The sequence below is a fragment of the Mesoplodon mirus genome (assembly GCF_964341445.2).
Source record: "Mesoplodon mirus genome assembly, chromosome: 19".
In the NCBI taxonomy this organism is placed as follows: Eukaryota; Metazoa; Chordata; class Mammalia; order Artiodactyla; family Ziphiidae; genus Mesoplodon; species Mesoplodon mirus.
Genome location: NC_138995.1, coordinates 24,015,181 through 24,041,209, shown reverse-complemented (window position 1 = coordinate 24,041,209; position 26,029 = coordinate 24,015,181). Strand labels below are relative to the sequence as shown.

General features: G+C 39.6%; 1 protein-coding gene across 2 annotated transcripts in view; it reads right to left on the bottom strand.

Moving 5' to 3' along the window:
* Positions 1–25,818, bottom strand: part of CDH8 (cadherin 8) — a gene marked incomplete at both ends in the record, with an annotated part of 359,837 nt that extends 334,019 nt beyond the window's left edge. The window contains one exon of one of the 2 annotated variants that reach the window (XM_082605979.1): positions 25,561–25,818. In XM_082605979.1, coding sequence (XP_082462105.1) covers positions 25,561–25,812 — 252 coding nt within the window. The remainder of the gene's footprint in view (positions 1–25,560) is intronic. The other variant, XM_082605978.1, reaches the window with a different exon arrangement.
* Between the last annotated feature and the right edge of the window lie 211 nt (positions 25,819–26,029).

Here is a 26,029-nt window from a genome sequence, read left to right as displayed (position 1 = left end):
TAGAGCAAAGGCTTGCTTTAGCATCTTCCTTTCTTAAAAGAGCACTAGTGCATTCCTGGGAGACATAAAAAAGCACGTTTAAGAATGCTCAACTACAATAAATTTTACTTAGGAATATATGAAGTCATATAATATTGCCTAAAGCTATATCAGCTTTCATTCTAAAGTTCAAAAGATTCCCACAAACACAGATCTAGATTAAGATGTTCACCAAGAAGTAGGGAAACTTTTAACTGAAACCTATGGTGGTAATTTAATCTATGAAATAATTTTCAGAAGACAAATTGAATTATATAATGGCAATAAGGGTGGTTTATTAGATCCCTAATGTGGTCTACAATTTAACCAATCCTGAAATGTTAGATAGCTTAATCCCCACTTTGCTTTCTATCATAAATGAGGTTAACACTCTTTCAAAAAATAGTTCATGACCATAGCGGGTTTTTATTTAAGGACAATCCCTCCCTGATTTTGTAGTCTCCTTGTTCTCGAGATCTAGATTTTCGAAAAACAGTTCATAATTCTTATGTTAAATACAACCCTTCCTAATCTAGAGTCCCTAGAGCCTACCCTGCTCATTCCCCCATTACGCCACCATTCTGCCTTATACAATACTGTCTGAACTAAAAATTAAGACACGCTATTGGAATGAAAACATAATGTATATATGTCATGTTTCACACATCATCAAAATGACTGGTTAGGTACCACACACCATGTTTCACACACCATCAAAATGACTGGTTAGGTACCCATATACTGGTTGTTTATCTAGGCACCACAATATTTTTTCTTGCTTCTACTGTGTTTTCCTCCTAACACAGAACAGTTGTCAAGTGACCATGAACTTCCTTAGAGTAGAATGCCAATTAATGAATATGGAAGGAATAATGGAGATACAAAATCTCCCACTGATGCTAAAACTACTGGATGAAAGTCTGATGAAGAATAAAATTTTCACAGTTTCCCCCCACAAATTACTTATTAATTACTAAGGAGAAAATAGTAGCTTTACAGTGGAGAGACTTGACAGACACCATCTTAACCAGGTGAGCAAATTTAGCCATCATCAACATAGAGTCAAATCAACATCACACCACACATCTCATGATATGATGCACTGAGAGGAACACAACATCACTTCTACAGGTATTTTATCCAAAAACACATGTATATACTCACAAGGAACTATCAGATACACAAATTGAAGAACATTCTACAAAATAACTGGCCTATAATCCTCTGAAGTATAAATTTCAAGAAAGACTGAGAAATTGCTTCAGATCAAAGGAAACTGAAAAGATGTGACAACTAAATGCAGTATGCCATCTTGATCTGGACCAAAAAAGACAAACATCTATAAAGAGCACTGCTGAGACAACTGTCAAAATTTTATATGGTTATAGATAGGGTAATAGTATTGTGCCAATGTTACATTTATTATGATAGTTATCCTGTGGTTAGAAAATATACTGAAGTATTTTGAAATAATAGACAAAATGTTCCCAACTTACTGCCAAATGATTCAGAAGAAAATATAATATGCATAAGTAGATAGATAGCAAATGATAAAACTAATGGATTAAAATGTAAACAACTGGTGAATATGGGGAGATCCTTATTATTCTAACTTTTCCATTAAGTTGAAATTATATCACAGTAAAATGTGGCTTTCTGTGACAAATAATAACTAAAGCTGTTTTTCAAATTTCTAAGAGGTATCGTTTTCTACATTTGAGAGACAAACTGAGATCAGGGAGACAAAAAGAGATCAGGCTATTTGCATAAGAACACAGGGTGGCTATGATAGTTAAGTTTATGCATTAATTTGATTGGGCTAAGAGATGTCCAGATAGATGGTAAAATATTATTTCTGGGTGTGCCTGTGAGGATGTTTCTGGAAGAGATTAGCATTTGAATTAGTTAACTGAGTAAAGAGGATCGCCCTCCCCAATATGGGTGGGCGTCATCCAATCCACTGAGGGTTAAAATAGACCAAAAATGGGGAGGAAGGGTGAATTTACTCTCTGTTTGAACTGGGACATCCAGCCTTTGCCCTCGGACATTGGCATTCCTGGTTCTTGGACCTCGGATTCAGACCGGGACTTACACCATTGACTCCCCTGGTTCTGGAATTGCATCACTGACTTTCCTGTACCTCCACCTTGTAGATGGTAGCTCGTGAGACTTCTCAGTCTCTATAATTGCATGAGCCAACCCCTCAAAACATATCTCTTTCTATATATCTCTGTATATTCTATTGGCTCTGTTTTTCCATGTAACCCTGACTAATACAATGGCAAAATTAGAATTTTAACCCAGGACTGTCTAAAATCAAAAATTTCCCAACCTACCATACTGTCTTGAATCAGAACCCTTTGTACCTAGACACAGAGGAAACTGATATGAACTTCAAGGCAGCCCTTTCCTGCTTCTTCTTCTAAGCTCTGCCTAAGTTTTCATCTTGTAAATAAATGAATCATGCCCATCAACAGACGTAGAGAATGGACTTGGGGACACGGGGAGGGGGAAGGGTAAGCTGGGACGAAGTGAGAAAATAGTACTGACATATATACACTTCCAAATATAAAATGTAAAATAGATAGCTAGTGGGAAGCAGCTGCATGGCACAGGGAGATGAGCTTGGTGCTTTGCGACAACCTAGAGGGGTAGGATAGGGAGGGTGGGAGGGAGGCTCAAGAGGGAGGGGATATGGGGATATACATATGTATATAGCTGATTCACTCTGTTATACAGCAGAAACTAACACAACACTGTAAAGCAATTATACTCCAATAACAGATGTTAAAAAAAAAAAAAATTCACACAGTAAAAAACCAACCAAACAAAAAAAACCCACGACATTTCTAGTTCCAAAGACTGTTTTCTCTGAAGACCAGATCTTTTATTCTAATAACTCATTGTGCTAAAAGATTTAATGAAATTAATAAAGAAGGGGAAAAGATTTTCTAAGAAATAAGGAGGATATTATATGGAAGCTAAAACTAAGACACTGGGGCATGACAAAGCAGGTAAGTTAAGTACAAGAGTCTCATTAGCAAACAGAACCAATATACAGCCTTAGAAGAATGAAAATCTCAACAATTTGTGGTGCCCCTACATGATCTGATTATTAACAATTATCAGAAGAGTATGAATAATAATAAAAGTAGCAATCATTTACTGAGTGCCTATTGCATGAAAGATGCTGTGTTAGGTACTTCTCATATGCTCTCTCATGTAATCCATAATGTGTAAAGACCAAACATTTTACAGCTGAAAGAACCGAGCTCAGAGAGGCTGCACTACCTTTTTCATGGTCACATGAATCTGGTCTGAAACACAACTCCACTACAATTTTGCTAGGTAATCCCATCTTTTGGAGACCGGCACTATTGAAGTTGAGAATTGAGATCTAGAGGCGGAAACTCTCAGAGTAAAAGGATCATGGAAATCATGGAAGTAAGAGCTACTTCTAAAAAGGCAGCGTGATGAGTGGAGAGACAGGTGAATGCCAGTAGAGCTAGATCTGTCTCCACTACATTGGAAAATTTACCTTTCCTCTTGGAGTGTATCGGTTTCTTGTTATGCAATTGAGATAATAACACCCAACTTTTAGGTTTATTATGAGAATTAAATGAGATAATGTGTGTAAAGTGCCAGGTAGTGATTAGGATTTTAAAGAACGCTGGAAAAAGTTATATACAAACACACAACTCTGCATGTGTTTGTGAAGTTCATATTGTGTTCACTGAGATACTCTAAGGACAAGAGTGAAAGGTTCCTTCAGAAAAAAAGAAAGTCATAATGAATTCCTTATCTTGGAAACACATGGCTTAAGACAACACATGCTATCCCTCTTCAGAGTAGATTGCTTTTCAAAATGTGAGAGAGAAAGCTAGAAGAAAAGAGAATATGCCTTTCTTTAGTACCCACTAGTGTTAGGTGGTTTTATAAGTTCTAACAAAAATGATACAAAGGACCCCAGCTTTTAGGAAAGAGCGTGTAAGGGGAACTGAGAAGAGTCAGCAAGGATGAAGTTCTGAGGGGGAAAGGATAAGTGTTGGCAGAGGACAGCAGTAGGTGAGAAGAGAAATGAAAAGGGAAGACGGTTTTGAGAAAATCTAATATGGAAGAGGTGGAGGAGCAAATGGCAAGAAACTGAGAAGGACTTAACATGAAGGCAGGAAAAGACCAGGGTAGTATCGTGTTATTGCAGCCAAAGGAAAATGTGTTTCAGGAAGAAGAGATTGATCAACTGTGTCCAACAGTGTTGGAAAGGTTCCTTTGAGAGACTGTTCCTTTGAGGCTGTACCAAAGAAAAGGGTGGCATTTGTTGAAGCAGAACCTACAAGTAAAAATTGCTAAAGTGATCTGAAATGAAAATGCCAGAACTGTGACCCTTGGCAATTTTGCAGTCCTTGTTGACTGACTATATGTGTGAGTGCACATTTCCTACTACAACCTACTAGGTTCTGATCATTTGCCAGAGTCTAAAACTACTTTCTTTGAGCTTATGCTGGGGCTATAATGCATTACCATCTAAATCTGTTTTGTACCACAATGTTCACTGCAGCACTATTTTCAATAGCCAGGACATGGAAGCAACCTAAGTGTCTGTCGACAGATGAATGGATAAAGAAGATGTGGCACATATATACAATGGAATATTACTCAGCCATAAAAAGAAATGAAATTGAGTTATTTGTAGTGAGGTGGATGGACCTAGAGTCTGTCATACAGAGTGAAGTAAGTCAGAAAGAGTAAAACAAATACTGTATGCTAACACATATATATGGAATCTAAAGAAAAAAAAAACGGTTCTGAAGAACCTAAGGGCAGGACAGGAATAAAGACGCAGACGTAGAGAATGGACTTGAGGACATGGGGACGGGGAAGGGTAAGCTGGGACGAAGTGAGAGAGTGGCAAGGACATATATACACTACCAAACGTAAAATAGATAGCTAGTGGGAAGCAGCCGCATAGCACAGGGACATCAGCTCGGTGCTTTGTGACCACCTAGAGGAGTGGGATAGGGAGGATGGGAGGAAGATGCAAGAGGGAGGAGATATGGGGATATATATATATATATGTATAGCTGATCGACTTTGTTATAAAGCAGAAAGTAACACAACATTGTAAAGCAATTATACTCCAATAAACATGTTAAAAATAAAATAAAATAAAGTAAAATAAAAAAACAGCTAAATTTCAAAAAAATTAATTAATAAAAATAAATTTGTGTTGTAAGTCAGCTGTTTGCTGCCTTATAATTAGGTGTGTCAGTAGAATTTGTTTGTGTATCTATTAGACTTGCCTAAGACCTTCAGTAAGTCGTTTTGTAGAGTGCAATATTGTTAAAAGAAATTAGTAAATAAAATATCCTATTTAGCTTACAGACTTCACACAGGTACAAATGGATAACTGTAAAATTCATTTGAAATCACAAAGCGAGGAGAAGGAATTGAGTGATCCAAAATGTGCCTATATTTTAAATTCAGGTATAATTTTCATACAGTAAAGTACATAGACATTAAATGTTTAACAAATGGATTCACTCACCTTTGTAACCCACAAGTCTATTATAATAAGAAATACTTCTATCATCCCAGCAAGTCCCTGCGTACCCCTTCCCACTCAATCTTCCCTAAACCTGCCCCTGCTAGAGGCAACCAGTGTTCTGATATCTCTTGCCATAGGTCAATTTTGCCTGTTCTAAAATTACACTAAGAAGTATGAATAAACACTTTTATAATTGACTTCTTTCATTCAGCATAATGGTTTTCAAAAGAATCCATATTTTTCCATGTACCAGTAGTTCTTTCATATTACTGCTAAGTAGTATTTTATTGTATAAATTCAAATTATTTAGCCATTCAATTGTTGATGAAAATTTGGGCTATTTCCAGTGTGAGGCTATCATCAATAAAACTGCTATGAACATTCTTATTTTTTTTTTAAAAGATATCTCAATTAACAAACATTTACTGTGTACCCACAATCTGCCAAAATTGAATAGAAAGAGGTCACAGCAGACATAACTGCACAGAGAAGAGATAAAGCCTTTAACTAAAATCTTAACTGAACCCCTTTCTCATTTCTCTGAGCTCAGTTTCTCACATGACTGCTGAGAAAAGCTGACATTTTTTCTCATCTGTAGACAAATTCTGTGGTGTTTTTAGCAGCAGTAGTAGTAAGAGTTATTTGTAGGTGAATAAGTTATTATTTTCATTATCATATTACAGTTAACAACTACATAGCACTACCATGTACTGTGCTAAATGCTATCTACTTCCTATCAACTCATTTAATGTTTCTAATATTAAAGGTTGAATGAATCCCCTAAGGTCACATAATGGTAACTGCTTTTCACTGAGGCTAAGGAGAGATTTAGGACTCATCTACGTAGGTAATGGACAGAAATTTTACATGCAGGGGAATAACCTGTCCAGTTTTGAAATTTAGAAAAACGATTTGAATGAAACACAGAAAGTTAGATGGAATAACAGATTTGACCACCACCAACCCTATGGAGAAAGGCTTGGAAAAGATTGATTTAGATAATTTCCCACCTCCCACCCTATGCTTAATAAGTACAGTTGGTGCCAAAATCTTGGCTCTCTGTGCACCAATGCCAAACAGAAATACAGAGACAGAGTTATGGAGGAGAAATAATGAGTGGCTTTATTTCTTTGTCAGGCAAAGAGGGAATACAGTAGGCTAGCACCTCAAGAACTGCGCCCCCCCTCACTGGGGAATAGGGAGAGGTTATATGGTCAGGGGTAGTGCTCAGAGGTATAATGATCAAGGAAGTAACAGTCTTGCATTCTTCTTTCTTATGCAAATTTTCAAAAGGGTGGGGTGGATTAGGGTGTGTGCAGGCTCTCTGGTGGTCTCCTAATCTTGATGAGTTTCTTTGGTCCCTGTAATCTGGCCTCAGGTGGTTTCGTGGCTGCTCCTCCCCTGATTAGCAACTGTTCAAATCTGCCCTTTGGAACTCAGGGAAGGTCATGGAGGTTGGAGTCTTACCTACAAGTGGGGGACAAAAAGGCCCACAGGGCCCTGCTCGGCATCACAGTTAGAGTTCATCAAATAACAACTCATTCTGGATGGAATTTTCACTTCATCTCGTTTACTTGGGATTTCTGGGTTAGGATGGCGAGATGGGTTAACAAGAGTCCGGGGGGATAATTTAAGCCTTGGAATTCGGTTAATCCAAGGTGACATGAGCATACTACAGAGAGAGAGAGAGAGAGAGAGAGAGAGAGAGAGAGAGAGAGAGAGAGAGTGTGTGTGTGTGTGTGTGTGTGTGTGTGTGTGAGTGAACATGCTGTATTTCTTTTCAAAAAGTTACCCAGTCAAATAGCCTGAGGTAAATACATAAACTATACATTCTGCTTTTGACTGGAGGCTTAACTTGTCAGCGATAATGATTTACATAGTGATCATCTCTCTTCCTGACTAGAAAGTTGCACTAGCTTCAAGCTATGTGCTCTGTTAAGAGTCATGAGGAGAGAAATCCTTCCTATTTCAAGCTGGTTTGATTGTTAATTCCTTTCCAGGGGTGATGTGAAATCTGGATAACATACATGAACTGGTAGCAATGCTATTGCTAAGATGAGTGGATATGATAGAAAAAAAAATAGGTAAAGTTGCTTTAAAGAGTGAATAGCCCACTATTGAATATTTCTACCTTGTTTCTTCAGAGTGAATGTTGATGTCATCCTGAAACAGGAGCAGGACCCTGCAGAGTCCTTCTGGGTACAAAGGACTTTCTGTGTCCCCCGTTTCTTGTTTTTAGAAAAAAAAAAGGCTTCAGTCTCCTAGGCTTTCCCTGAGTTCCAAAGAGCAGGCTCAAGCAGTTAATGATTAGGACACAAGAGTCACAGGACTCCTAGTTCCTCCTGAAGGGATAGAGATAAGAATCTGATGCATATCTTTGAATTATTCTGTGGAAACTAAGACCACCACCACCCCACCACCCCCAAACGGGAGGATGGTGACTACATTCTGACCACAAGCACATAGACCCCCGACTGGTTGGAACCTGAAGGTTGAGATTCAGGAAATATCACCCTGTTACCTCACCACCAACCAATCAGAATGTCCATGAGCAGATTATGAATCCTAAGACCCCTCCCCTAGCACTGTCTTTAAAATCCTGTGCCTGAAAGTTACTGGGGAGTTCTCCATGCTTGGCCATTGCAATAAACCTTTCTCTGCTCCAAACTCTGACCTTTCAGTTTGTTTGGCCTCATTGTGCGTCGGGCACACCAATTTGGGTTGGACAACAATACAGTCCTTGCCTCTGTCTTAATCATCTCAGCAAAGGCTCTGGCACATAGGATGTTCCCAATAAATATTGCTTAATAAATATATTAATCTACTTTTACCCAATAATTTGTCAGCACTTCAGGATAACATGTTAATCAATTGTATTGATTTTGAAAACAGAAAGTAAATAATTCTGTGAAACATCACATTAGTTTCTAAATTCTGTGTGTGTGTGTGTGTGTGTGTGTGTTTGAAGAAATGATAGGATGTGGATAGTTTACCCAAGAATTTCAACTATGCTAGGGGAGATTATACATCAGGAAAGTTCAAGGGCAAAATCTGATGGCAAATATACTTATGTCTGAGATTTGATTCCACAACTTCCAGCTGGCTGACCTTATACAAATTATACAACCTCATTAAGTCTGTCTACGTCTACAGACCGAAAGGTATTACAGTATGCACCTCACAAGGATTTTGTGACCATTAAATGAGACAGGCCATAGTGTTTATTCTAGTGTTGGCAAAAAGTGTTCAAAATGTCATTCACTGTTATGACTAACAGCAATGAGATTCCTTATTTTCTTTGAGAGTTCTATAGGATGGATATTGTAATACCCGTGATACAATATAGTCTAGAGATGAACTTCTTGTAAAACATCTCATTTTCATAAAAATAAAGTCAGTACAAAACTGAGGCAGGGGCTTCCCTGGTGGCGCAGTGGTTGAGAGTCCGCCTGCCGATGCAGGGGACGCGGGTTCGTGCCCCTGTCCGGGAGGATCCCACATGCCGTGGAGCGGCTGGGCCCGTGAGCCATGGCCGCTGGGCCTGCGCGTCCGGAGCCTGCCTGTGCTCCGCAACGGGAGAGGCCACAACAGTGAGAGGCCCGCGTACCGCAAAAAAAAAAAAAAAAACAAAAACAAAAACTGAGGCAAATTTATAAGATAATACAACTCATCTCAGATAATAGATTTAACCATCGCTGTATCTAAAAACAAAATTATCAGAAACGTTTAGCACAATAATTATCCATTAGTAGGAAAGTTAATGTTTGTCTGAGAAGGTGTGGGATTTTGGTGGTATGCGTGGGTGGAAGGGGTGTAAAATGCTTACATAATTGTGACTTTAAAGGTCCTTCTCTTCAGTATTTATAAACTGTGCCATTGAAGGTTAGCTTCTATTTCAGTGAATTCCAGATACTAAACTAATGGAATGTTTCTTGCCTCTTCAAGGATTTGAAAATCAAGCTTTCAAAAATCCGCGCACACAGAGCACAGCGGTTTAGTAGCACTGTTACTGCAGCGTAATAGCTTTTATCAAGTAAGTTTTTAAGTGTAAAAAAACTTATTCATTTTATGTATTTATTTTTGGCTGCGTTGGGCCTTTGTTGCTGCGCACAGGCTTTCTCTAGTTGTGGCGAGGAGGGGCTACTCTTTGTTGTGGTGTACAGGCTTCTCATTGTGGTGGCTTCTCTCGTTGCATAGCATGGGCTCTAGGCACGCAGGCCTCAATAGTTGTGGCGTGTGGGCTTCAGTAGCTATGGCGCATGGGCTTAGTTACTCCACGGCATGTGGGATCTTCCCGGACCAGGGCTCGAACCCGTGTCCCCTGCATTGGCAGGCGGATTCTTTAAGCACTGCACCACCAGGGAAGCCCTCACGTATGTTTTAATAATGTTCTTTTCATTCAATCTCCTTACCAGGTGTTATAAATTTAATATTCCATTGTAATTTATATTATTATGATGATGGTGATTCTATATTTGTATGCCAATAATACTTTGTAATGCCTGATTGTACTTTTTTTTCCAGCAAATCATTTTTACTCCTATACAGCTCAAAAGAAAATAGTCTCTCTGACCAGTGTTCATCTGAGGGTGGTCTGCATCATGGTAGAACTCAGCACTACTATCTTCCACATCACTCCCTGAGTGGTGGAAGTTGAGAGTTGGCAAACAACTTCAACCCACCCTCTCACTTGACCTTCAGTTTTTTTTTTACTGTTTGTACTGTGACACTTTGAAGCACTGGAAATGTGTGCCTATCAACACGGAATGTGGACATCCATCATCTCATTCTCAATTTTCTTCTTCTCCCTGAGTATCAAACAGTCACAGTTAAGCATGTACTTTCATCCATGCCTTCAGAAGATAAAGCACTCATGTTAAAGAAGCACTGCTTCTTCTATTCCGTGAGATTTATTCCTTCTTCAAGCTTGCTGTTATATTTGTTTAGATAATTCAGAATTGTAGAGAAACAGAATGTTGGATTTCAGAGGGCCCTAGAGAGCCCTGAAGCCATCCATGTCATTTTCCAAATGAGTAACCTATGGCCATGGAATGTAGGGGCCTCATAATGTCTAGGGAATGACAATCAGAAAAAAAGCTTTAACTAATGACAAGAAGAGTCGAAGGTGTGGACGGCTTAAAACAGAAACAACTACCATTATATTTAGTCCCCTCTAAATGAATGAAGATAATCACATTGCTTGGGGAATCCTACAGGAAAAAAATCCTGCAAGCTAATTTTCTGGATGAGGAAACTGAAGCTCAACAAGATTAAATGACACACAAGGCCACAAGCTGTAGTGTATGGATGTTACGACAAGATGTAAAACCCAGCTTTGTCTAACTTCAAAGAGGAACTCCTTACCACAATACTTAAGGCTACTACAGTTCTCATTTAAAAAGAAAGGACCCTGTACTTTTGATAGAGGTCAATGGAGGTGATGCAGGGTATGGTGAACTGAATAAGCTCTTCATCTCAGGGGATAAATATGGGAGAATAATAGGTTAGCCACTGTGGTTATAACAACAACAAAACAAGATAGAAATTATACTGAAAACTTGCTAATGGTTTCAGATATTTGTGCTAAACATCATTTCCTAATTTTGTGCTGTGTCTCTGTGTTCATATAAGGCAGTTTCCCTCCTAGAGCTGCAAACCCAAATCTATGCCCCCTAAAAAGTTGATTTGCCTCCAACAATATACTTTAAATAGTAAATCGTAAAATAGAAAATACAAGTCCTTTAAGAGGAAGGAGGTTCAAATGAAAATCTGCATCCAGTCACATTAATGCTTAGCTTTCAGGGGAGGGAGAATGGAAACTAAACTCAACCCCTGACCCAATGGGTTAGAAAAGTTTTCCTTGTGCTGACACTTTTATAAAATTCAAAAGAAAAAGCCAGAACCTTGTGGTGCTTACAGAGTAGCAGAATCAGAGGATTTTGCATTTGTAAAGACTCTTCTAAGACTCCATTTCCAAAGTGGGAATCCTTTCTTCAGCTAGCTCAAAAGTTCTCTCAGGAGAGAGGAGCCTTCAAATACAGACTTTTCCTTCCTTATCACATCTCAGGGAGCAGTTTCCAGGCATGCTAATTGTCCTTGTAAATGTAACAAAGCTTCTCTGTCAGGTCACGGGATGAAATTGTATTCCAGGGCTTGAAATGCCAAGTGACACAGACTGGGTCCTCCTTGTCCCACCCAAATCCAGCCTGGTAAATATTCCTAAAGAAAGATTTGACTGCAATGACCTTCCTCAAATGTTAACAAAAGAATTCCCTAACATTCTTGCATTCATGGTTTCCTGGCCTGGACTATACATCATGGGGAACTTGGGGCACCAGGCTGTATAAAGGAACACAATCTTGGACAATGTAAAGCTAAGAGGTCACAAGGCAGTGCAGGCTTTTGAAAGCCTCATCCAATAACATCCCCTGGGAGGATGACTATTATTAATCCAAGTTCTTAGCCTGCATTTGGCAGCATTAAGTAGGGAAGTAATGTAGTCCTTGGATTTAAAAGAGACCACATAAATCAGGTGATTGGATGGTATACTTAAAAGGTATCCCATCCAGGCCTTTGTTAGTTCCTGGCAATGGCATGCAGCAGGATTTAGGAGTCCGAGTCTTAAGCAATCCACTTTGTGGTGCAACGTGGAACTGCAGTAGTAACCTCAACACTTCCTGATGGAGAGAAGTTACCACAGGGGGGTACCTCTCAAAGGACCGTGTGCAGGCAGTGTGATCATTAGAGCAAACACTGAACAAGGTGTCAGAGGCCCAGTTTCCATGTGGGTTGAATACCATCCCAGTTATCCTCCTTGGCTCCTTGGGCTACTGAGATAATCAAGGGAAATATTTGGAAGAGCAAATTGTGTTGTATAAAAGTAAGAACTTTTTCCATATTCCATAAGAACGTATCCATGTGCAAGGAAACATATGGAAGAACCAAATAAAGTGAGTGAGGGGGCAGTGCAGTGTAGGCAGAAAGAAGCATAGATTGCGGGATCAGCTGGTTCTGCATTCCAGTTCCCATTCTCCACTTTCTTGGCCATTCTAGGGCAGTTACTAAATCTCTCTAAACCTAAAATTCTTTATCTGTTAAGAGGGCACAGGGATGATATTAACAGCCCTCTCTCACAGGGTCCAAGTGAAGGCTAAATAAGATTCTGTACATCTGGAAGGCACTAGGTACTTAGGAAGTGTTATTTCCCTTGGTCCTACCTATACATATCCTTCAACTTGCACCTTGCCTACTCTTTCTTAAGCTGTTAAAATATATATTTATTCAAATATATTTGCGAAATGCAAAAACAGAAAACAACCTCAGCCTTCTCTATGGCCATTTTAGATTATTTTAAATTAGTTGTATAAATTAAATTGTAAATGTAAAATGTAAATTCTAATAAAATGGTTTTTCTTCCAATGTTTCAAAAGCCCATTCCACAATTTTAGAGAGCTTTAGAAGACATAAATTGTACAGAGGCTTACTCATAATCCTTTCCCACTTTCCCACTTCTTTTGTAAACTAGTGCCATTCTCCCTAAGTAGGAATGATGTGATGATTTTACTTAAAGACTCATTATTAAATTGTTACGCTCCGTAACCAGTTTGAGGTAAAATCCCATGATTTAGTCTCTAGCATCAATTACTAGAAAGTGTATACCTTTAAAAGCCAAAATTGTGTCTCTGGAAAAGTTTAAAAGAAAGATCATCCTGTTTGTTGGTTCACTCAAATTGTTCTGACTTCATGCCCAGTCCCGCCAGCCACAGTTAGTCAGCAAAAGCCATGTGTCAGAATCAAAACGCACTTCTTTTCAAAAAACCAGACCTGTGTGATCAGAAATGCCATAAAAGTATGCATAAGCCCATCTGTCCAGGGACTGAAAGAAATTACTCTGGGCCTAGTGAAAACCACTTAGTGGACCCCAAATCCTCTCCATATGGCTTTTCTCCACATGCACTGTCTCCTCTGCCTTACTTCTCTCTCTCAATCTTCACCTTCACCCAATCTTTCTTTTTTTCTCATTGTTTTGGATTCTTTGTGTTTCTGAAATTCTGTGTTTCTGCAAAAGTCACTCACTTTCTATGTTTTGTGTCTGGGCTCCTCTCTTATGTTGTAACAGTCACGTGACCTCCTCTCTGTAATGGAGGATTTCTGTCTTACTGTCCATTTGCTGCTTGGCCCTATCTTTTGTGCCTCTTTTTTTTTTTTTAAAGGGGGGGTTCTTTATTATTATTATTATTTTGTATAAATTTATTTATTTATTTTTGACCGCGTTGGGTCTTTGTTGCTACGCAAGGGCTTTTCTCTAGTTGCAGCGAGTGGGGGCTGCTCTTCATTGCGGTGCCTGGGCTTCTCACTGCGATGGCTTCTCTTGTTGCGGAGCACGGGCTCTAGGTGCGCAGGCTTCAGTAGTTGTGGCACATGGGCTCAGTAGTTGTGGATCACTGGCTCTAGAGCGCAGGCTCAGTAGTTGTGGCGCATGGGCTTAGGTGCTCCACAGCATGTGGGATCTTCCCGGACCAGGGCTTGAACTCGTGTCCCCTGCATTGGCAGGAGGACTCCCAACCACTGCGCCACCAGGGAAGTCCCTTTGTATCTCTTTGACCCTCTCTCATCACCTCATTCTGTGTGTGTGTACTTATGTGTTGGGGCAGGTGTGTCTCTATGTTTCTTGTTTGGTCTTTTAGCTTCAACTTGTGTCTTTCCTTCCACTTGTGGATGGAGGAAAAACTGGAAACATTTAAATGCATTCCCGATAGTTTACTTGGGATGTGGAATTTGGTTTCAGCTATAAAAAACTTAGACCTTTACAGCATGAGTGTAATGGCAGGAAAAGCGGAGAAGATGAGAGGAACAGTGGCTGCAATCAATAGGACCAACCACTGCAAATGACTAATGATTCCTGAAAACACCTCACAAGGCTGATTACAAATGTCCCTGCAAAGTCAGGGTCAGATTCAGACGATGAGCTCTGCCAAAGCAACGCTGCTCTAAGAGAAAAATAATAGGACACACGCACACATGCACACACACACACACAAGTATAACAAGAGGCAAACTGCAGTGAGAAATTCATTTATACTTTGGGGTTCCCAGAAGCACATAAAAAATAAAAGCAAAGAAAACTCCACTATAAATAAACCTGCCACATTCTAAATAAAGCCTCTGAGTGGCTGGGGAGTCTGGCTTTCTTCGAGGAGTTACAGGATTTGGTCATTTTTAATAGCCATGTTTGCTCTTTCACCAAATTACTTTTCCTCATAGAATCTGCTAAAGGCACGAGGGGGTTATTCTCAGTGGTCAAAGTGCACCAGTAACAAAGGACATGACCAGAACTGTCCAGAGGAAGGTCACCATGATAAGAGCTGGCAAGGAAGAGATGAAACAGAGAAGCACATATCCATTTGGAAAAAGATTCTTGGAGTTGCAAAAGGCACTGGGTGAGTCACTGAAGAGAGCTAAGTAAATTATAGATCCCACCTCTGGAGCCTCTGTAATATTGTCCACCAGTTCAGTTTCCAAGTGTACAGGGAATTGTTACTAAATTATTTAGCATTAACACAGTTCAAGCAACTGGAGGGTACAAGGTTTTGGTCTTCTTTTAGCACCTGTCTATGTGTGCAAGATTTTCTTTTTCATCCCATTCAACTATTCTGCTCTTCTTTTCACTGTTCTGGTGATTCTCAGTTCAAAGAAAACCCACAAAATTGCCCAGTTGTGGCAAAGCTTCCAGTGAGCTAACTTAATGCTACAGCTCTGGAGTAGTTAAGAACTCTGCCCAACTCAGAAAACAGCTAGAACCATTTCACTGTAGTCACCTAACCAATGAGAATTCGCTTCACTTCCAACATCGCAATTGTCTGACCTGCAAAATGGAGACAACATCTATAAATATATTTAACGCACAAAGCAAGATGCCTTATAAATGCTCAGGAAAAATATTCTTCTGCTCCTGCTACTCCTTCATCATTTATCTCTTACTTTATCATCATAATCATCTTAAATGTGTATCTGTAAATGATAATGCCAAAAAGAAAGACACTGGGCTAGCCCCTACATTTGGAGAAGAACCCACAAATCACCTTGTACATGGTACCAGCCCTGCTCAGGCCCAGACTGTGGCAGTTTCATCTCCCCATAAAGGAAATAAAACAGAGCCACCACATGCATTAGTCTTAAGGACATTTTTTCTTCTCTCAAGGGGTTTGTATCCACCTCTGTCTCTGACTACCAAAGCATAGAGAGACGCATGCAAAGAAAAAGGTGTAGTGGCTTTGCAATTGGATAGATATCACTAAATGTCTACTTACAGCTTACTAAACCTTTTACATCTAGTCTGGAGACCATACAGATAGGTAGTCGGTTAACTTCAGTGAGCCTCACTTTTCTCATCTACAAATTGGGGTGGCAGCCTAGCACATTGAGCCCTTCCGCACGGGGTTCAAATGTGACAATGTGCTGCTGAGATTACAGGAACAAGTTCAAAGATCACCACGCCCGGTCTGACTCCTGGCTTCATCACTTATTCACTTGTAAACTCTAATGCAAACAACTCTTCCCTTCAGTGCCTCTCTCCAGATCTGGCACGGGGAATAATGAATGGTACCTTCGTCAGGGGGCTGCCAGGAGGATTGAACGAGAAAACTTTATAAAGTGTCTACCATATAGTAAACATTTAATAGATACTTAACCCTCCTTTTCTCCCCTACTTTAATGTCTCTGGCTAATGTCATCAAGTTCACAGTCTCCACTAGATATTCACAGCCAAAAATAATAGTAATAATAATAATAATCTATACAATACAGCTGGGTTATTTTTTTTAGGATTAGAGAGAAATAGAAATATGCATCCAGTGTTTTATTCCCCGCTGTTCCCCCAATATTCCTCAGCCCTTCTGATCAGGCTCATTTGGATTCCGCTATTGTCTCCCATGGAAGCCCAGTGACATTTGATACTCTGCAGATTTCAGAGCACATCTGCCGCACTGTGGTAAATACATGCAGCAGAAAAAGAAGTCCATGGATATGAGCAGGAAACAGTTCCTGTTAACTCATCAAGTTTGGGGAGGGGTGTTCCACAGACAGTAACCTCCCTCTGCTGTCACCTGCAAAACAGGGGAGTCCCATGTGCAAACTGGTGCCACAGCCTGCTGTGTCCAGCACTTACTACAGGGGTGCAAATGAGATAAGCAGCGGCTTCTACCCACAACCTTGCCTGGGGCTCTTGCAAACACCAGCTCCATGACTCTTTTCTTCAGTTGAGTGGTATTCAAAATGTACTCAGGCTGTCTGCAGAGAGCAAAAAGCATGACTTGCACTATCCCTGGATTAATTGATGATTGACTGATTTCTTTAAAAACATGTATTTTATGCTTTAATGTGCATAGGAATTACCTAGGGGCTATTGTGAAAATGCAGATTCTGATTCAATAAGAATGAAATTCTGCATTTCAATCTAGCTGTCAGGTGACAATGTTTCTGCTAATTTACAGACCCTCGCTTTGATTAATAAGAATGTAGTGTATTTTAGTTCTCCTCCTAGATACATCTAAGAAGATTCTTAAATGTTTTGAAATGTGAGTGAGATAATAGCTGGTGCTAATGAGAAAACATACCTATATTTTAATGAAATATTCACATCTTTGAATATTGACAACACTGTCTTTAATACGTTTCAAAATATTCAAAGACTTAGTTAGGAACAGGAATATATATAATCAAATTATGCCAAGGGATGAGTGTGTGTGTGTGTGTGCGCACGCGTGCACATGCGGGTGATTTTAAGTTAACTATAATAGAAATAATATGTACAGATGAAAAATGCTGAAATATTAAAGAAACTGCTATGTAGAAAACATGTCTAGCCAGGCCAAATGAGATCCTGTAAATGCCGTTAACACTTTTTCTTAAATAACATAGTACCTTAAATAACGTTTTTACACTATTCTTACTTACTGAAATGTTAAAAGCAACGCAACATGCAGGCTGACTGCATTACTTGAAGACTCCAAAGATAGTTCCCAATTTCAAGGCCAAATACAAAATCTTCATACGATAGTTTCCCATTTCAAGGCCAAGTACAAAATCTTCAATTTTTGGTTAATATGTGGTCTGTTCCATGGTAATGAAAGTCATTTAACATGCATACAACAGTGCAGTGCAGCAAGACTGTGGCTGTTCTTTCTCTCTTCATTGTTTCATAAAAATGATTAAATATTGCTGGCACTTTAATTTATTAATTGGTGAGACTGAACTTCCAAAGGTTTAACACAGGTGTGGTTTAAAAAATAAAAAAGATTCTATTAATATTTACCAACCGATTTCACATTAAATGATGGTCCCCGTGAATTTGCTATGAATAGATGGCATTGGTTTTAAAAAAATTGAATATAACCTTGTCATTTATTTTTCTCTCATTTTATTATATTTTACAATGTAATAATAGCAGAGCCTAGAAAATAAAATGCAGAAAATTATAAAAAAAGAAAAAAAGATAATCCAACCACATATATTGGAAAAAAAAGTTTTAGTATATTGGTATATTTCCTTTTATTGATTTGTGGTACAGTTATTAATATGAATTAATGTCAGGCATTAACCCCTTATTTTGTTAGTTTGTTTTTTCATATTTATTTATTTTTTGGCTGCATTAGGTCTTAGTTGTGGCACACGGGATCTTTCATTGCGGCACATGGGCTCTTCGTTGCAGTGCACAGGCTTCTCTCTAGTTGTGGCACACAGGCTCATTAGTTGTGGCGCGCGGGCTTAGTTGCCCTGCGGCATGTGGGATCTTAGTTCCCTGACCACGGGTCGAATCGATGTTCCCCTGCATTGCAAGATGGATTCTTAACCACTGGACTACCAGGGAAGTCCCCCCTTATTTTGTTTTTAATTAAGGCTACATGATTATTATTTATTCATTAGATGGAATCATACATTTGGGATTTTTATAATCTTACATTGTTTTCAACTGGGGAAATCTTTATAGTGGATAGTGGTTATAGATACGATTAGGATTCTCCTTACATTAGTTTTTAAAATCAAGAGTATTGACTTTGTGAAAATTGTTGAATATGGATGATCAGAGTGATAGGTACAAAGGAGTTGATTATTTTTGTTAATGTTTGATTATATTTTTTATGTACACATACATATCGTAATAGATACATGCCAGGTACTCTGTTCATATCACATATGCATTTTAAAATTATATTCTATACACATTTTATATCTTGCTTCTGATATTTATTCAGTTGCAATCATGTTTCCATGTTCTAAATTTTAACCATTTTTGGATGATTCATACTATTCTGCTATGTGATGCAAGGAAAGCGTTCTCAGTTGTGCAGCCTTTATGTTTGCCCAATTCTTCCCTCTGAGCTTTGGCTTCATATTTGTGATAGGAATCAATTCTCTGCTTTCTTTCTTTTCCACATTGAATACCGTGGTGCTATTTATTCATAAAATAGGGTGACATAATCTGGCTTTTTCACCCACAAACATGTAACTACTAGCACTTTGCTTCAAGTAGGAAAAGTATCTGCCTAAATGAGATGACTCTTCAAGAGGACCGACAAAATGTGCAAGACTCTTCTTGTAAGTCTGCATGAATTTACTTTTCAAGGCATCTACAGAGATAAGCAGATTATACACACTCTCACTTGGCCCCTTGGTAAGGAACAAAGATTCAATTTGGCTGTGCCCGAGAGGCTGTATGACTTTCCCCTCCATCTACCTTTGTAGCAGAGGTGAAAAGAAACAGTGAGAGTCTGGGGGCTACCAAGAGAAAGAATTAGGCGATGTCTTGGGATTTTACTCATGTACAAAGTCAGCTAATAGGCTGTGTGTACGTGTGTATGTGTGTGTGCATGTGTGTGTGTGTTGAGGGTTTCTGCTAACACACGTGACTAATACTATTCCATTTTTTTAATATCAGCATCAAAAGACTTCCAACAGCTCTGGGATGCCTGTTATTTCTAAGTTGGGACACTGGGCAAAAGGCAGACAACCCTTGTTGTTTGGTCAGATTGAGACATGCGATGCTGACTTGCATTCCTGCCAAATTATTGGTGCACAAGTCTCTGTCTGAGTAGGCAGAAGCTTCACGAAACTGACAGTGAATTGTTCTCGCAAGGCCAAAGATACAATTTGGCTGTGTCTGTGTAGCCCAGTGCTCTTAACATGCAAACAGCCAGCAAAAATAATGGCATGTCAAGTGCAATTTTCTCACCAGCCGCTGACACCGTAAACTGTAATATAGTGTAATTGTTTGGCACCCCGTGTCCTTCATACTAAGCACCACCCAAATGATTTCCAAGTTACGGGGAAGAGGGAAGGTTAGAAGGTCAAATTTAAAGAGAGAAAATGAGTCAGTACCTTGGAGGGAGAGAATTATAAATAGATGTGGCATCACCAGTGAGAGTTATATCCAAATAAGGAACTGCTCAGAAATCCAGGTAGGAGGGGAAAAGGGAGGAAAGAGAGCAGAGGAGTTTATGTAAGAAAGAGGATTTAGGATAGAACTCTGACCACCTGGAAAGCAAACCATGTTTTCCCAAAATAAAACCGTCTGAGGAACAGAGGATCACAGAACCACAGAACAAGAGTTAAAGGAACTTGGGTAGAGAGGTTGCACACATTTTTTTTTTTAGATTGCTTTCTTTCCTGTTCCACAGGGATCTGTGTCTTAAATATAATTCCATAATCCACTATACAATTACAAGTGAGGAAACTGCGCCCGAGAGACGTTGTGTGACTTTCTCTTCCAGTTCCTTTAGAGCAGAGGGGAAAAAAGACAGAAGCCAGATCTCCAGAGATCCTTGCCCATCTTTCTACCTGATTCAAAAAATCTCAACCCTAGTTCTCTGTCTTCCAGTTACTCTGACCCTCTCTCAGCTCCTTAAATAGTCTTGTGCATATGCTATGTCCTCTGTGGGAATGCTGTCTTTTTTCAACCCTGCACCTTAGTTCATGGTTTTAGCATCTCAGCTCACAGGTGATTCCTTTAGGGAGGATTCCATCATCCCACCAAATAGACCAGCTTCCATAGACCCATATTCCTTCACTTCAGAGTACTTATCTCAGTTTTGACATGGCATATGTCACATTATGATTATTTTCTTAACATCTGTCTCCCCCTAGTAGCCCATTATGACAGAGGGCATGGATCTGTGTTTGCTCAGAACTGAGAATCCACTGGTAACAACACTTAGGAGATAGTAGGTGCCCAATAAATATTTGTGTAATGACTTGATCGATCACCTTCCTGACTCACAGCCAAGGGCTCTCATGATGGCATCAAGATGCCAGCCTTAAAGAACCCATGCACATTTCATCCCAAGGACAACATTTTTGTCTCGGTTACAAGACTTATGAAAAGCACCATGGGTTTTCCTTCTCTTCCTTTTCAAAACCAGACAAATAAGAATATAGGGTGAAGGGTCTCATGTACCACCTTATTCTCTTCCAGAATTGGCAGAGAAAGTCAACACAGGAGGTCCTGGGCAATGCAGAAATCTAAATACTTATGTGTGTATACAAACAGGCTCCAGACCACCTTGTACCACAGAGAGCTGGAGCCAGGAGTGGAGTCTGTTTAGCTGCTATTTGCTTTTCAAGAATTCAGAAAGATTTTTGATCTAGTTTGTGACATAAGCACAAATGTAAGTTTGCAGAAGAACTGGAAGATAATGGAATCCCCAGCCTGAATTGCTTCACACCACTAGTAAGGGGGACAGCCTCCAGAGAGAAGACTCTGCAGCCTTCGTAAGGAGACTTACTTGTTTTAACAAATTAACTTATCACTATTACTATCTCAAAGAAGGACTTTTAAAATCAATACATAGAAACAATGTTTAAACTACCCAGCAGGTCTCTAAAATAAACAATTGAAAAGGAGAACATGACAGCAATGTATTGCCCCTTTGGCTGAAAAATGCTATTTGTATTAAAGCTGGTTGGGTTTATCTTATTTTATAAATTCCTCCATTATTTAGGTGAATTATTCATTCATTTATTCATGCAAAATTTTTTTGAGCTCTCCCTATATGCAGGCAGTGTTCTAGGTTCTGGGGATATTCAGTGAAGAACAAAGGAGACAAAATCCTTTTCCTTGTAGAACTTACATTCTAGTAGGAGACAAATCATAAACACGATAAAGTATGGAGTATGTGAGACAGTGATCATCAGGAAGGAGAAAAAATAAAGCAAAGTCAAAGGGTATGAAATATCAGAGATGCGACATTTATATTTTAGACAGAATGGGGCAGAGAAGGCTCTGTAAGAATACAGATTTCAACTTCATTTTAATTCACTGAGAAACATACAGGCTTATGCTGCTTCTGATCAAGGGGACCCTCAGTCATCCCACCCTATTCCCATGTCGTTGCATAAGCCGAAATCTATCCAGCAGGGGCGCCTAACTTCCCACTCCACCCCACGCCATCAAGCTGAGTGACAGTTACCCTTCAAGACACACGGAAATATCAAACATCACCTCCATCCTAAGCAACCTGGGCTAATTGAAAGGGCCCCTCTTTAGGTTCCCAGAGTCCTGTGCTCACCTAGTGATGTAGCTGCCAGTTTGTCCATCACTCCAACTACACACACACACACGCACACGCGCACAATTAAGACTACAATCATGACTACAACTGCTACGTGCAGGCACTGTGCATAAATTATTCTTATCTACTTGTATTCATCTTATTTGGATAACCCTTGAAGAGCTTTAGTTACTTTCCCAGGGTAAACATCCAGGAAGTGGCAAAGCCCATATTCAAACCTCTGAGAGTCCATCTCTAAGGCTTAGTTCTTTCTCTGCATCTAGCTGCCTACCAATATAGTAAAAACAGACAACAAAGGATGTAAGGGTATATGTGAAGCTCTGAAGAGCCAATCACTTAAAAGCTGGCTCTGCCCTTGAGCTTGAACTCAGTGTGCCAGGCCCGAGGCCCCCACCATGGTGACTCGCAGGAGGGCCTTTTACAGAGCAGGCATGCTCACAAGTAACTAATGCTTCTCAGCCAGTTCCTGGGGAGAAGCTCAGCGATGAAGTGCTTTAGAGTCAGACGTGGAAGAGCGTGCACAGAGATAAAACATTGTAAAGCAGCCGTGGGCACCCTGATACGGATCCTCCCCACACTCAGCCTGACTCATAATCAGCAGCAGTAACCCAAAATGCATTTTGGGCTTTGCTACAACTCAAGATCCTCAAAGGCCAAGCTGTAATAATTCAGGAGCAATTTTCTTTAAGGGGAAATATATATGATTGGAAATGTTTGCAGAAAAAGTTCTTCAGAAATAAGTTTAACTCAGATTTAACAATTGTTTGGGGATTGGCCATGTGAAGAGCAGCCATCAAGGATCAGAACCACTTTGGCCGTTTCAAAATCCTAGGGTTCACTAGCAACGTTTCTGTCATTCAAAGAAGCATGGATTTCTCATATTACTAAGTCAAAAAAGGACAGTAAATGCCACCTTGTTTGTCTCTCTCTCTGTTGCTACATTTAAAGAATGGAGGCAAAATTAGTCATTAGAGCCTGAGTCTAAAACAAACACCAATTTAATTATTTTTTATATTCAGATAAAAATGGAAAGTTCTTCTGGGGATAGCAAGTTTGTTTATATTACACAAGATACCATCAGTGTAATAGACCTCCACAGAGTTCACTAATAGAAACAAGGAGAAAATATCCATCAATTATATATGTGTGCATGTACCGTATACCCAGAATTTCATACGGTATGAAAACGCTTTGCCTTAGGGCTTGCTAAAGAAGTTTTGAATATCCAGAACATAGGAATTTAAGAACTCTGCATTTTATACTCAATAATTCTTAAGTGCAAATTATAGTTTAAATACATGGTAACTAGTCACTAAGATGTAATAGGATACAGGGATAAAATTATGGCCTTGGGAATCCCCAACCTGATTCAGATTCAGATCATTTACTAGCTCTACGATCTTGGTTTACTTTATTAATCCACCTAAGTCTCAATTTTTGCACTTAACAACAACAACAAAAAAAGATAATGGGGTCAAGAAGCCCCTATTCAAAACACACTGGGTCAGATGTTTTGGAACTGAGAAGTTTTCACATTTAGAAATGTATTAAGGTATAGTAAACAAAACCCTCAGCAGAGTCTGGGGCAGCACCCTGTAATCAAACACATTAACATTTCTGCTGGGAAATATATGAACAGTCACAGTAATGGGATGCACTACGACTATAAATAGCCTCCAGTCAGTTCTGCTACCTGAGTGTGTATCAAGCATATTAAAAAAAATACTTTTGGGGGCTTCCCTGGTGGCGCAGTTGTTGAGAGTCCGCCTGCCGATGCAGGGGACACGGGTTCGTGCCCCGGTCCGGGAAGATCCCACATGCCGCTGAGCAGCTGGGCCCGTGAGCCATGGCCGCTGAGCCTGCACGTCCAGAGCCTGTGCTCCGCAACGGGAGAGGCCACAGCAGTGAGAGGCCTGCGTACCGCAAAAAAAAAAAAAAAAAAAAAAAAAAAAAAAAAAAAAAACTTTTTGTATTTTGGACTTACAAAGAAAGGAATGTAGACCTGTTTTATACACGTATTGTTTGTACATATGTACATATGCACACATATACATATAAAGAGCGAGGCAGAAGGAGCTGTTGCTAAAATCAAACAGGACTGTGCCTACAAAGTGCTGTTATGATAGTGCTCAATACGAAACAGTATTGACCAGAATGTGAATTGCTTGAAGGCAGGGATCATTGTTTTGTTCATTGATATACCCCCATATGCCTAAAAAGGTATTTGGCTCAATAAATATTCTTTGAATGATTCATGACACCACCTCATCCAGATTTCCCTTGTCCAAGTAGAACTACATGAAAAGAAAAAGCATAATCCTTGGGGAGGCTCAGTCTGCGTTGCAAGACAATGAGGTAGAAGCAGGAATGGAATCAGAAGTTCCTAGCGAGACACAAAGTGTTAACTCAAGTCTTGAAGATCAATATTTAATTCTTTTTTTAATATCACTGCATTTGGGAAATGCATAATATTGGCATGATTCACTTCTGAATCTGACTTATCAGGAAAATCAGTCCTTGGCAGGCTCGTAATTGGAATTCTACCTATGATGATGGTGCGTGTTAAAATTAACAGAAGCTTATGAGCGATTCTGAGGAATAAACATGTATAGTCTTCAATAACCCACAGTGAAACTTTGAAAAGCAGGCAGCCCTTACCCACACAAGGAACATTTGTCTAACCTGCCAAAAGCAACAAAACAAATGTAAATCCAGTCTAACACATATATGCATGTGCACGCACGCGCACACACATACACCACACGCGCACACCACTAAGCTAAAATTTTGATTCTATACATTTGATTCCATCTGACAATGAATGCAACAGTTTCCTATTGCAAAATTCACTGAGTTACAGTAAGTACAAAGCACTGCTAAGCACCCACTCCGAGAATTTCCCTTTCCCCATCCTAGGTTAATAATTGAACTAACCAACAAACAACAAAAAGAAACATAAAAAGGAGAAAAATCTGCCTGCAATTGGAGATACATGGCCTCAAACTAAAATGGAACAAAATAACATCTTAGGAATCCAGGTGGGAGAAATTCAAACTGAGCAAAAATGCATACCTCTTCCAAGTGCTGTAAGTTACAGGAAAGGTTTGGCATGCAGATTTCTTGTGTGAAACGAGAATGAAAAAGCTTATTTGTGTATGCATTACACAAGTGTTATTAAAGCTATGATATAATAGATGGGGAGGATGGGAGAGATGGGGAGGAAGAGCTTTCCAGAGAAGAGCAGTTAGTTTACATTTAAATCTATTACCATGAGATTATTCATATTCCTAAAGAAACCAACAGGTAAACTAACTAACCATCTGGCCTAAAGTACTTAGAGCTAAGTGTGGCAACAACTGTGACAAGCCTAATGTTAAAGGTCTAGGGATCAGTAACAGATCCCGAAACTGGGACCTTAAAAACGAAGCTTACCCGGCCAACAAGGATCGGTTCAGGTCCAGAAAACTCTTCCAGGACGAACATTTGATTCCAAACCCAGCCTCTCTTGGAACGGTTCAAAATCCGCTGTTCTTCATTCAGCCTGTTTAGTTCCAAAGGGGATCCACTCAATAAAACTGGAGACTGATTCATCGGAGCCGTGTAAATGCAAGGGGGCAGAGTAATCCATAATATTATTAATGGAGTCCAGAGATCCAACAGCATTTCCGCTAGCCGTTCTGGCATGGTCCCCCCAGTTTAGCAAATCACCACGAAAATGAGACAATTATTTCGTTTGCCTCTGGTCTGCAGCCATCCGATTCATCATGCAGTGCCGAGCATTTACTCACAGCTCTGCCATGTGTTTACAGCACGGGAAACAGACATCGTCTAAGCAGCTTTTCTAAGACCACGATCCATTGGCTTTCCTTCTCACTGAAATGTCCTGCAAAAACAAGGAGGA